The 13,780-nt window shown below is 56.5% G+C and overlaps 1 protein-coding gene across 2 annotated transcripts in view; it reads left to right on the top strand.

The window, feature by feature from the left end:
* The first annotated feature begins 8,994 nt into the window (after positions 1–8,994).
* ASAP2 (ArfGAP with SH3 domain, ankyrin repeat and PH domain 2) overlaps positions 8,995–13,780 on the top strand; it is a 107,564-nt gene continuing 102,778 nt past the window's right edge. For both annotated transcript variants that reach the window (XM_080685963.1, XM_080685962.1), the window contains exon 1: positions 8,995–9,258. In XM_080685963.1, coding sequence (XP_080542089.1) covers positions 9,133–9,258 — 126 coding nt within the window. In that variant the 5' untranslated portion in view covers positions 8,995–9,132. The remainder of the gene's footprint in view (positions 9,259–13,780) is intronic.

Raw genomic sequence — 13,780 nt, 5'->3', positions numbered from 1 at the left:
TGCGGGTCTGCTCACCCGGCGCCCCCTGCCTCGTGCGTGCCTGTGCAGCGCGTGGCCTCCGCCGGCCTCCGGAACCGCTGGCCTGGTTCCAAGCCCAGTCCCAACGCCACGTCCTCCCCGAAGCCATCGCCCACCTGGCGTCACTCAGAGACGGTCTCTCCTGCCTCTCACCCCCCGGAAACCCGTGGGCAGCCCCTGCGGCAGCTCGTCACGCTCATGTCCTGCATGTTCTGTCTCCCCGAGAAGAGACGGAGTGCCTGGACGGAGGGGCCCAGGCTGGAGGGTTCAGGAGAGGCTCTGGTGGGGGTGTGGGGTGTGGGGTGTGGGGGGGTTGGCCTGCAAGGTGACCCAGGCTTCACGGATGGGCAAGAAGAAGGGCGCCAGGCGGGGGTCTTGCGATGAGGAATACGCGACGTGGTTTGTGAAGGAGGAGCGGGAGGTGCGCGGGTGCTGGAGAAGGCCTGCGGGCTGAGGGGCTGCATGGGCTGGGCCGGGAGGACCTGGGGCCTGGAGCGACTTGACCTCTCGGGACTCGGAACTCGGAGATCGAGGCAGAGGGCGGCCTCCAGCTCCCTTAGCGCAAAGGGCTCTGTGCGGGGGGGGATGGGAAATGGCGCGTCAGAATGGAGTCGAGGGACAGTTCCACATGTGTTCGGCGGGGGGGGGGGGCCGCGGGGGGGCTGGTCAGTGTCACAGCCACCCAGCCTTGCCACCGCGGATGACATAAAGGAACGGAGGGGTGTGGCTGTGAGCCAGGGAAAGCGTACGCCACTCACATGGCAGGTTCATGTCATTCTCATGGGTCACCAATCATCTCTTTCCATTTTGTTCAGCCATGAAGAACACGCCAGAGTCGTTCTTAGTGGGAAACGAGGCATCTTGGGCCTCCGGGCCACAGTTCGCTGACCCTGGGCCGGAGCGAGGTGGAGAAGCAGCCGTGAAGGCAGGACAGAGAGAGAGACAGAGGAGCCGGGACAGAGAGGGACAGAGGAGCTGGGACAGAGGCGGCCTGGGGGGAGCCGGGACAGAGGCGGCCTGGGGGAGCCGGGGACAGAGGCGGCCTGGGGGAGCCGGGGACAGAGGCGGCCTGGGGAGCCGGGGACAGAGGCGGCCTGGCTGGGGAGGGTCCCCCTCCTGAGGCCCGGGGGTCTTCAGCGCAGGGATGAGGGGTCCGGCGAGGCGGAGTGAATGCGATGCCGCCCAGCAGGGCTCCTACGAAACCCAAGGACGGGTCTAATCCAGGGGGAAGAGAGGGCTGGACTCCAGAACATCAATGCTTGCCAGCCCCGTTCACGAGCCTTGGCCAAACCTATTTGCACAGCGTGCTACTTGAACCACTTTCCTGCTTTCTCACTGAAACGGACCACACCCTCGGCCTGCACTTTCTGTGCTGTCCCAGGCACTTGAGAAGAACAAACGGCATTTTCTGCATTAGCCTGAGATTGTTGTGAACCCACGTTGCCTTGGTGTGCATAGTCCAATGTACGGAGGTTTAGTTCTATCCGGGCCTTATGTCGGGAGCATGACTCAGAGCATTAGAGAGTAGAAATTTTTGAGCGTGCTTCCTCCTCGCCGACTCAGCCTTGAATCCCAGCTGCACCTGCCAAAATAGCCTTGCAGGATAGAACACGGTCAGCTTTCTGAAGACCAGGATGGCCCTGTAAACGACATGGTCACCAATAACATGACCCTGACATTACTTAAGAGAAACTGTTTTGTCTTAAATTGCTTGCTCTGCAAAAACACAGGATGTGGTACATGTGCTTAAAAGCCGTCCTGCACAAAGGGTCGGGGCTGCTCTCTGGACTCCCTGCGTGGAGAAAGGCAGAGCAGTCGCCTGGCCGGCTGATAAAGGCTCCCTAAATTTTATTTTATTTATTTTTTAATATTTTATTGATTTTTTTTACGAAGAGGAAGGGAGAGGGTTAGAAACATCAATGAGAGAGAAACATCGATCAGCTGCCTCCTGCACAGCCCCCACTGGGGATGTGCCCGCAACCAAGGTACATGCCCTTGACCGGAATCGAACCCGGGACCCTTCAGTCCGCAGGCCGACGCTCTATCCACTGAGCCACACCGGTCAGGGCAAGGCTCCCTAAATTTTAATCTGGTCTGGACTCCAGTGGTCATTCACTGTGTCCGCTCACTCCACAACATGAGGTCTCTGCCCTGCCTCTGGGAGGGGAGGGGGGTTACACTCAGCCGTGGGAGGTAAATGTTTAACCACCTGCTGGGTGGACAAACATACGTTTTATTTTACGTTAACTTCATTCTATACAGGATGTATAGCAGCCCGTTTATAATCACAAATTATACACTATTTGTTTTTTTTTATTTCAGAGAGAAAGGGAGAGGGAGGGAGAGAGAGAAACATCAATGATGAGAGAGAATCAGTGATCGGCTGCCCCCTACACTCCTCCTACTGGGGATGAAGCCTGAAATCCAGGCAGGTGCCTTTGACCGGTATCAAACCTGGGACCCTTCAGTCCACAGGCCCACGCTCTATCCACTGAGCCAAACCCGCTAGGGCTACGGACTATTCTTTATTGAAATTCCATACAGCTAATTGCCTTCCCCAGGGTGCTGCTCATTGACGTTTGCTGAGCTCTTGTATTCATAGTCAATCGGTGTTTGCATTTCAACCACGATTTGACAAAATAAAACCATGAATAAATGCCTGATTACAATCCAGTTCATCAGAGAAGCGGCTCCCGTCATTGACAAATGAGTGTAGTTCCCACATGAACGTTGGGTGATGTTTTGTTTACGTTAATGGGCAAGATAAAGATGAAGTTGTAAAGATGGATGCTGGAAGTGCATTCATCTGTCAGTGACATGAGCTGAATCACACGAGTTTGCAAATACCGAAAGGGTATCCCTCAAATATCTTCGATTCACCACGGAAAGGCTACAGACATGGCACAGTCAGTCTCAGCCGCATTAACATTTTCTCTGACACTTAGGTTTGGACAACCCACACAACAATAAGATAAACAAAACAATAAAGTTGAGCACTTGCCAATTTCTGTGGTGTAAATACTTCCGACACAGACAATGTCAAGCTCCCAGAAGCCCAGTGGGGAAGCGATGTGCATAGCACATCATTATGGTAGCATTTCCAGCCGACGGGTGCACTCGACGGATTGCAAAGCCCCCTGACAATCTAACAGTCAGTTTTCTGGCATCAGCTCGAGCTGGCTCTAGCCCGCTGCAGATGACACCTCACTTTTCTAGATCGCAGAGCGTCGCCAGCAGGATTTGCTTTGTTAAAACAAACAAAAGTAAACAAACAGACCCCCAGTAGCTTATTGTGACGTTAGCTATAAATAAATTAGTTTGTCATCTAAATCTGTAAGCTTTTAAAAAAAAAACTAGAGGCCCGTTGCAGGAAGATTCCTGCAAGAATAGGGCTTCCTCGCCCTAACCGGTTTGGCTCAGTGGATAGAGCGTCGGCCTGCGGACTGAAGGGTCCCGGGTTCGATTCCGGTCAAGGGCATGTACCTTGGTTGCGGGCACATCCCCAGTAGGAGGTGTGCAGGAGGCAGCTGATCGATGTTTCTCTCTCATCGATGTTTCTAGCTATCTATCCCTTTCTCTTCCTCTCTGTAGAATATCAATAAAATATATTTAAAAAAAAAAAAAAAGAATAGGGCTTCCTCAGGCCGGAGTGAAGCAGAGAAGGGAGTGAAGCCCGCTGCCTCGCTCCCTTCTCCACAGCTTCTCTCCCTTCTGCGGCGTTTGGCTTCTTTGACGCCGTCTTCAGTCTTCGCTCCACATCTGCGTATGCAAATTAACCGCCATCTTTGTTGGGTTAATTTGCATACTCGCTCTGATTGGCTGGTGGGTGTAGTGGAGGGACAGTCGATTTGCATGTTTCTCTTTTATTAGTGTAGATGACAACATTCTCCAATATTAGCTTTTTTGAGAATTAGCTTTAAATGTCATCTAAAACATCCTCAGTGTCAAGTGCCCCGGCCCACTGGTTAGGGGTGGGCAAACTTTCTGACTCGAGGGCCACAATGGGTTCTTAAACTGGACCGGAGGGCCGGAACAAAAGCATGGATGGAGTGTCTGTGTGAACTAATATAAATTCAAAGTAAAGGAGCGGAGGGGAGAGCAAGAGAACCGGATAGAACAGCCGGATCCGGCCCGCGGGCCGTAGTTTGCCCACGGCTGGGGTAGATTCTTGTGCCCAAACTAACGTACCCCGTGGACCAGGAATCGCGGCTGCCAGGGCCGGAAGGGGCCTTTGAAATCAGCTGGGCCACGGTCTTCCGTTGGAGTCCAGAGAGGTTAGCTTACTTATCCAAAGTCACAGAGAAGCGAAGCTGACAACAAATCCCGAGCTCTTGTTTGTAAGATCGTTGCTGCTGTTTTAACCCCCCCTCCCTCCCCAAAGTGCCAGGGGAAGGGCACTGTGGCAAATGTACTCAAACTTCTCCCACTTGGGGGATAAGGGAGTCCCTTCAGCAAGTCTGTTGTGGGGAGAGTACCGGTACGCCGTGGGAAAGAAACTTCCGGGTATACTTACCTGCTTGCATCAGGAGGGTTGTCCCGTTGTTGGTTTTTTGGGGGTTTTATTTTGCTTTTCTATTTCATTCCACTGTTCCCCACAGTTCTTCCCGGGCACAGGGTTTCAGTTGCCAAGAGTAATCATGGACAACCGAACAACAGCAAGTGGACTGGGCGAGTCCGGGGTGAAGCCAGCCAACCCTCAAGCACACGTCAGAGATAAGAACGTATTTCTCACGCTTTGATCTGGGAGCGAAAAGCTCAGGTTCTCGAGGAGCGCAGGAGGCAGAGAACGCCTTCGGAAAATGGGCTCTCGGCCAATCTCCGGGCGCCCCTGGAAAGTTCATTTTTGAGAGGAGATTTTTTTTTTCCCCTCTCCCCTGGAGGTGACCAGTCTGAAACACCATGCTTCTTCCTTTCATTTATTCTTTTTTTTCATAAAAAATAATACAAGTCCACAGCCTCGTGTCTAAAACCTCTGGAGCCAGATGGGTGTGGAATTCAGAATGTTTCAGATTTTTAAATAGGTCATACAGCAAAAATACTAGGTAATCTGGCATCACCACCCCCACCCCTACCCCGTGGGGTCTGGGGCAAGACTCCATCGTCAAGCACATTTCTATTTTGTAGCAAAACATAAATATTCATAAGGAGTGGGGTAAACAAGACTATAAATAGCCTCACGTCAGTTCATTTCAGGTCAAGTGTACCACTGCAGGAGTTAAATTTTAAGCTTTAGACGATTAAGGCGGGTGAGACTGTAATATTCTGGATAAGGGTGTTAGGTATGGGCCTGTCACGGCATTATCAGCAGTAACCTTCCTATGCATTAAAAAATGTGTGTTCTGTGTGTGTAATGTTTTCTTGATCCATATTCAACTTTATTATTTCTTGGAAACTACTTACTCACTATATATATATATATATATATATATATATATATATATATATATATGTATATAAATACACACACACACACACACACACACACACACACACTAGTAGCCCTGCACACAAATCCATGCACCAGTAGCTTGCCAGTAGCTCACTGCCCCGCCCTCCGCCCCCCCCCCACACACATAGTTAGGTGCCCTGCCCCCTCCTGTAGCTCTCCACCGCCCGCTTGCAGCTCGCTGCCCACCCTCCTGCTGATCTGTGATTGGGTTGTTACACAGGGGGTTGTTACGCTTCATGGCGTAATGACCATTTGCACATTACATCTTTATTATATAGGATTTTTAAATATATTTTTAAGGATTTCAGAGAGGAAGGGAGAGGGAGAGAGGGATAGAAACATCAGTGATGAGAATCACTGATGGGCTGCCTCCTGCCCGCCCCCTACTGGGGATCAAGCCCACAACCCCGGCATGTACCCTGACGGGGAATCAAATCATGGCCTCCTGGTTCATAGGTTGACGCTGAACCACGGAGCACATGGGCCGGGCTATTCGCATTATATTCACGTCAGAGACACATTGGCCGTGTTTTGCTCTGATCTCGCTTTATTACGGCTTTTGCACTGGGCGGGGTCTTCCGAGACCTCAGGGATGAGGGGAGGAATGAACTGCTTTAGTGTCTCCCCCAGCTGCCGTCTGCACCTCTGATGCCAAGGGCCGGGTCATGACTGCCTCCCCGCCAGCTACGCTTCCGCGTGTAAAATGCCGTGCAGCTTCACAACCTTATTTTCGCGGCTACTAACCGGAGGGCCCTTCAGTACCTGGGAAGTTACATTAAACCAGAAAAAAAGAGGAGAACAGGAGTTGCACATAAAGACAGAAGAGGAGAAAACACCCCGGCTAACTTTGTCCTTACAGAGGTCTTCATCAGTCTGGCTAATGCTGAGAAAGACGGTACTGTCTCTTCTTAAATCCTCACGGCCTGACGGATATGCGTCCTCCATAAAACAGGACTTGGGAAAATCAGCCAGGGTATGCGGCAAAGTCAGCGAGCAACAGCAACACCTGCAGCTGCAAAGCCAGCGAGGCGGGACCCGAGGCCGCCAGGAGCAGGAGGGGAGGTATTCATGTAAATCAGCGGTCCTCAAACTGCGGCCCGCGGGCCACATGCGGCCCGCCGAGGACATGGATCCGGCCCGCCGGGTGCCGCTGCCTGTCCTGCTTAGCAGCCGACGCGTCCCGGGCCCACAGTGCGCATAGGAATTTGTTCATAGTTTTTTCTTTAAACGATAGTCCGGCCCTCCAACGGTCTGAGGGACAGGGAACTGGCCCCCTGTTTAAAAAGTTGGAGGACCCCTGATGTGAATAATATGCACAGGTTTGCATCTGTAGCAAGTTGCCAAGAGAGGGAACCACCAAAGACACTGGAGGGGGGGAGGGGGAGGACGGAGAGAACCACACACATAGGGAGGGTACCAGGAGAAACGCTACCGGTTTTTTTTTTTTTAATATATTTTATTGATTTTTCACAGAGAGGAAGAGAGAGGGATAGAGAGTTAGAAACATCAATGAGAGAGAGACATCGATCAGCTGCCTCCTGCACACCTCCCACTGGGGATGTGCCCGCAACCAAGGTACGTGCCCTTGACCGGAATCGAACCTGGGACCCCTCAGTCCACAGGCGGACGCTCTATCCACTGAGCCAAACTGGTTTCGGCAATGCTACAGGTTTTAAGACGGTAACTTCTTGCAATAAAAGCTACCCGCTGATACAGCTATGGCGGAGGGCGAAACTTCACAGGCAACGCTGCTAAAATGCCAGAGGCCACACCTCACGTCTGACCCCAGCTGCCACCTCATACAGCGAACTCTTACATGGGGGCTTAAAAAAGGGGTGTTTGGCCGGCCCACTGTCCGGCGGCGGCGGCGGCCACGGCTTGGTCTGACCTATTGAATCGCCAGTGTCTCTCACACTTCCTCCTTTTCTGATGCACAAAGGGTTTGTCACGTTTCTCTGGGCCTTACGGCTGGCAGCCACAGGGGCCTGCCTCGGCCCCGGGCCCCGGGTGGAGCCATAGGGTGTGATTTTCTTTGGCTGGGGTCTTCGGGGCATCTGGGTTTTTAGAAATAAGTAGGAGCCGAAGCCGGTTTGGCTCAGTGGATGGAGCGTGGGCCTGCGGACTGAAGGGTCCCGGGTTCGATTCCGGTCAAGGGCATGTACCTTGGTTGCGGGCACATCCCCAGTGGGAGGTGTGCAGGAGGCAGCTGATCGATGTTTCTCTCTCATCGATGTTTCTGGCTCTCTATCCCTCCCCCTTCCTCTCTGTAAAAAATCAATAAAATATATTTTTAAAAAAAGAAATAACTAGGAGAACTGTTACAGGAAAATCTGTAGGGGATGAGATTTTGCCGGCTGTTGCTGCACGTTCTCTCCCAAACGGTATGAGAAAGCTCTGGGATTCAGGTGCCTTACAGGGGTGGGTACCGGCCTAGGACCCTAAAACCGAGTAACCAAGAATGCCCTCTACCTGCATGAGCTTAGGAACACGACTGGGGCGTTTGCTAGGGGGCCGTGAGCACCCTGAAGGCCTGGGGTGTGTCAGGGGGACGTGGGTGGGAACCCCCTCCCGGCCGCTCACCGGGCGCCCTCGGGCCCTGGTCTTCCATATAAAACCACTTCCCAGCCCCGCACTGCGTCCTCAGGCCATGAGGACCAGAGTGTACACACTCGTCTATGGTCGCTTCTTGCCACTGTTACAGAATCACAGCCAGACGGTGGGCGAGCGGGAGGCACCGGTCACGCGAAGTGCGCGCCCGGGGCGGAGCGCACCGTCCGGTAGGGGGCGAGCGCCTCACACTTTCTCCCTCGCGGGACGGGCGGGGCGGGCCTGGCGGCTGGGGCGGGGCGGGGTGGGGGGGCAGAAAGGCTCCAGGCCGGGTGGGGTGGGTAGGGCCGAGGAGGTGGCTGGGGCTGGGCCTGGCCAGGTGGCCGAGCGCCTCCTGCGCGCGCCCTCGCGGAACCGGGAGGGGGGTCGGCACCTGGGACCTGCCCGCCCGGGGGAGCCCGCCGCGCTCCGTCCGCTGCCACCCCGGCCCCCGCGGGGCGCGTCGTCGAACCCCAGCCTGCGGCGCGGGGTCCGAACGCCGAGACAATGCGGTGCGCGGCGCGGGGCGAGCGGTCGGCGGGCCGGGCGCGCGCCCCCGGCTTCCTGCTGGCCCGGCTCCCCGGCGGCGGCGGCGGCGGCGAGCGCGCGGATTGGCCGCCCGGCCCTCGGCGCCGCCCCGCCCCGCGCCCCGCCGGCCGCCGCCCCCGGCCCGGGCCCGCCCCTCTCCGTCGGACGCGCTCGGGGCCCGCGGCTGGGTGGCGGGCACTTCCCGCCGGCTCTGCGCGTCCGCCCGGGGACTTGCTCGGCAGCGCAGGCGGCGGCGGCGGCGGAGGAGCGCTCGGCGCGGCGGGCGGACGGGCCGGGCCCGAGCTGCGCGGGGCTGCGCGCGCCGCCCCTGCTCCCGCCGCCCGGGCCCGCGGCCGGCCCTCCTGCGCCCTGCGGCTGCCCCTGCGGCTGCTCCTGGGGCTCCGGCGGCCCGCGCCCCGGCGCTTCCCTTTGTCCGCGGACCGGGCGGGCGGCGAGGGCGGCGAAGGCAGCGTCCGAGGGGCCGAAGGAGGGAGCCCGCGCGGCGGTTGAGCGGCGACTGCCCGGCGACCGGCCGCGCGCGCGCCGCGGCGATGCCGGACCAGATCTCCGTGTCGGAATTCGTGGCCGAGACCCATGAGGACTACAAGGCGCCCACGGCCTCGAGCTTCACCACGCGCACGGCGCAGTGCCGCAACACGGTGGCCGCCATCGAGGAGGTGAGCGCGCGCGGGCGGGCGGGCGGGGGCTCGGGCCGCAGGTAGCGCCGCGCCCTGCCCGCCGGCCCCCGCCCCCTCCGTCCCCTCCGGCATCCCGGGAAAAGTTTCTTTTCCTCCCCATCCGGACGCGGCCGGGCTCCCCACGCCCGAAACAGAAGCCCTTTGTTCCGTGGAGGTGGCTCGGAGGACGTGGCTGATGGCCACCTTGGGCCTTTTTTAAGGACCCCCGCCCAGCCCCCACTTCCCTCGCGGGGCCCCGGCCCCCCGGTCCCCCCGCCCCGCCCCACTTTGGCCCGAAGGCCGGGTGGGCGGTGAGCGGGGCCGGGTCCTGGCTCGCCTGCCCTCCCCGCGCGCCCGCCTCCCGACTGGTTCGGGGAGCGCCCCCCGCCGGCAGCCTGTCCCGCGGGGCAGGTGTGCGCTGCGAGCCCCTCTTGCCCGCCTCTGTCCGGGGGAGCTGGCTGCCCGGGAAAGGTGTGCACACCTTCGGCAGAAAGGCCCGAGGGGATCCCGCACGGCGCCCGGGAGAGGAGTGCGGGGCGCTGCGTGGAGGCCGGGCTTCTGATCCAAAGGCCTTGGATCGCCGCCCCCCCAGTTACCTGCGTCTCACCTGCCACCTCCGGCCGCCTCCCTCCCCGCCGGCCTGCACAAGGCCTGGTTGGGTTAAGGTGCAAAGTCATGGCGCCGCCGAGCGCCCACTAGCCAGCCCGCCCGCCCGCCACATCCTGCGGGGAGGACGCTGAGGCATGAACCGGCTCAGGCTGACAAAGCCGCGGGCGGTGTGGGGAGGGCCGGGTCGGGAGCGCAGGGCCGCCGCCGGCTGGTTTGGGGCAGCTTCCTACCTCTCTGCCCTCAGCTCCCTGACGTCTCCTAAGGGACCAGTCCTGCGTCCTTCCCAGGCCGCCATGCGGGTGCGAGACCCTGGGGGGTCAAGTTCGCAGCACTCTGCTTGGCTCCCGATGGGGAGCCGGCTTACCAGCCAGACGTGCGCTCATGATTAAGTTTCTCTTGGCCGGAATGTCAAGTTACAGCCCTAAAATGGGGGTATTGTAGGTGTTTTAGATTCTAACGTTTAGGAGATGACTGGGCGGGAGGGAGGGAGGGGAGGTCACCCGAGAGCTTTAAGTTAGGCGATGGCATTCATTTCTTTGGTCCCTGGAACAAAGCGTTTGCTGTTAGGAATTGCTTGGGGGTGGGGGGGGGTGGGGATCCAGAATGTTTCTCTTAATGGAAATCTTTTTTTTTTTCCTTTGGAGACAGTCAATAACAGGCTAAGTCAAAAGTAACAGATTCAGCACTCTGACTGTTTTAAGTGTAGCTGCTAGGGCGTCCTTCCAGCCTCCCCTCCTCGCCCCCCCCCCCCCCTCTTTTTGCAGAGGAGACCTGCTTGCACACCTTATTTAATCACAGTGAGTTCTGCGATCCCACCTCACTTAATTCTGCTTGTATCAGCGAGGCTTAAAAATAATGCCTTCAGATGAGGCCGATGGGAGGGCCTCTAAAAGTCTCCACCCTCCTCTTCCCTCCCTCCCCCCCCCCCAAGTGCTGGGCAAGAGAAACATGTTCATGGTGTTTTGAAAATACACCATTAATAATGTTCATGGAATGATTGCAACCGAAAAGGAAGCGGGCTATTTCTGAAGGGTGCCCAGGGCCTTTGGAAAGGCCTGGCTGGGTTGCGAGTTCTGTTCCTTTCCCCGCCGCGGTGTGTCAGCTACATATTGTTACTGGTGCCAGAGCGGGAAGGCTGGGCAGAGGAATGGCTCTGGAAATGGCACAGCCTTTCTCTGGTTCCCGTTCCTCTCCAGCGTGTCCTTCCAAAGCGCTTCTCGCATGCTGCTCAGGAGCCTGCCGTGGAGCCTGGGGACTGAGCAGAGGAGCGAGGCGGGATTCGGTCATTTCATTAAACCAGGGGTCCTCACACTGTTTAAACGGGGGGCCAGTTCACTGTCCCTCAGACCGTGGGAGGGCCAGACTATAGTTTAAAAAAAACAAAACTATGTGCTGAAACCGGTTTGGCTCAGTGGATAGAGCGTCAGTCTGCGGACTGAAGGGTCCCGGGTTCAATTCCGGTCAAGGGCATGTACCTTGGTTGCGGGCACATCCCCAGTGAGGGGTGTGCAGGAGGCAACTGATTGATGTTTCTCTCTCATCGATGTTTCTAGCTCTCTCTCCTTCTCCCTTCCTCTCTGTAAAAAATCAATAAAATATATTTTTTAAAAAAAACAACACAACTATGAACAAATTCCTATGCGCACTGCGGGTCCGGGACGCGTCGGCTGCTAAGCAGGACAGGCAGCGGCACCCGGCGGGCCGGGAACATGTCCTCGGCAGGCCGCATGTGGCCCGCAGGCCGCATGTGGCCCGCGGGCCGCCGTTTGAGGACGCCTGCACGGCAAGCTTGCTCCGCATTGCCCTCGGAGCCCAGGGATCGGTTCAGGTCTCACAGACGAGAAGGTTGAACCCATCGCAGGGCTGTCTGACGTGAAGCAGATCCACTCTGCGCCCTGGGACGGTGGCCCCGGGGAGCGTGGATTTCTGAGAGCGAGATTTGCAAGGGGGTTAGTTAGCCTTCTGAGAGGCATCGCTGTGGACTCGTTTATATAATGCCCTTTCCGGGGTGTTTACCAAATCCTGGCCCATTTCTGGTCTCATTACCCGGTGATGCCCACATACTTTGGCTTTGAACACGCATCGACGTTTGCTGCTGAAGAGAGGCACGAGAATGGGTAGGTGACAGGAAGTCCCTGGTTTAGCAGACATGCAGGCCCTCAGTCCTGTGGTCACACAGTGAGTCCTGAGTTAGGAAACTAACTTGGAACGGATTCACCTTTGTCGCCCCCGCATCTCCACAGGCTAGGCCTGCGGAAGCTGGGTGTACCGCTGAAATGTGCTTTGTTATGTCTTCATGCACACCCGCAGCTGGGCCCTGAGGAGCTGCGGGGTCCCCCCCCCCCATGCTATGGCTTTCACACCCGTTGCGTGTCCTCCTCACCCCTGCTTTCTACGCGCAGCGAGGTCCTTCTGCTCCGGGTTGCAGAGCTGGCGAGCTGGCGAGCTGGAATTTGAACTGGGTTCCACGCTGCTTCCTGTTCCTACGTGGGGCTGGGTTCTCTGAATGACTCCTTTGTCAGCTAGACCTGGGTTCAAGTTCAGAGTCCACCACTCGCCAGGTGTGTGGCCTCGGGGAGCTACCCAAGGTTCCGCATTTTCCCTCCACTTCAGGCCTGGGTAACAGGAGGCTGTGGTGAGGGTTTAACGAGCAGATACACCGCGCAGCGCCTGGCAGACAACCGGTGTAATGAGCGCTAACCGCGTAACAGGTTGTGGTTCAGCCGCAGAACCCAGGGAGGACCGTGGGCTCCGAAATGAGATTTGCAGGAGGAGGGAGGGTAGGAAGGTGGGAGACGTGGATGGCTGATTGAGTACGTGAACGAAAAGCGACTCTATTAAACCCGTGTTTTGTTTTGTTTTGATTAAACCCATGTTTATTTTTTTTTATTGTTGTTAAACCCATGTTTATTTTTTTTTAAGCAGCTCTCGTGGCAACAGGTCACCACATAACTGTGTTTTCAATTTTTCGCTTGATCACTCTCTCTGGGTGAAATCATTATTTTGCACAGTTTTAGTGGGAAGTCGGGTGCTGCCCTGTGGAATACGCCCTGTGTTTTTGGAAATAACGGGAGAAACATACGTAGTGATGGCATAAATCTGTAAAGCCAGGTTCCACCCCCCCGCCTTTTTTTTTTTTTTTTTAATATTTATTCCAATGACTTACTGTTCTTTCTTTCTTTCTTTCTTTCTTTTTTTAATATATTTTATTGATTTTTTACAGAGAGGAAGGGAGAGGGATAGAGAGCTAGAAACATCGATGAGAGAGAAACATCGATCAGCTGCCTCCTGCACACCCCCCACTGGGGATGTGCCCGCAACCAAGGTACATGCCCTTGACCGGAATCGAACCCGGGATCCCTCAGTCTGCAGGCCGACGCTCTATCCACTGAGCCAAACCGGTTTCGGCCCCCCCCCCTTTTTTGGGGGGTGTGTGTGAGTTATTTCTGTCTGTTTCTTTGAGTCTCTGGGTACTTTGAAATTGTCTCAAAAGAGGGAAAAATTGTATCCTACTTAGAAACCCCGTGTGTGTGGTGAAACTCGCCTTCAGAGCATCCTGCATCCTGCCTTGCCTGCTTGGCTCTGTGCATACGTAGTTTTAAACATAAATTGGACGCTGACGCGGAAGATGTGAAATTTCATCTCCTTCCTCCGGGGCCATCTTTCTCTGCTCTGTTGTCCTTGGTTCCCTTGGAGACCTCAGTGCTGTCACTGCCCAGGGTTCTAACTGCAGGGGTGGGGTGAGCATCTGGGGTGCTTGTCTGCGCTGCCCCCAGGGGCCTCGTTGTCCTCCCCAGCGGTCAGGGCGGGAACCCGGCCTCTGGGCTTTTCAGGCGAGAATGCGATTCTGGTTCAGCCAGGGTGGCTCTGGGGTTGAGTGTCGACCTACGAACCGGAAGGTCATGGGTTCGAT

This window comes from Plecotus auritus, assembly GCF_963455305.1.
Source record: "Plecotus auritus genome assembly, chromosome: 8".
NCBI classification, from domain to species: Eukaryota; Metazoa; Chordata; class Mammalia; order Chiroptera; family Vespertilionidae; genus Plecotus; species Plecotus auritus.
This window is presented reverse-complemented; position numbering and strand designations above follow the sequence as displayed.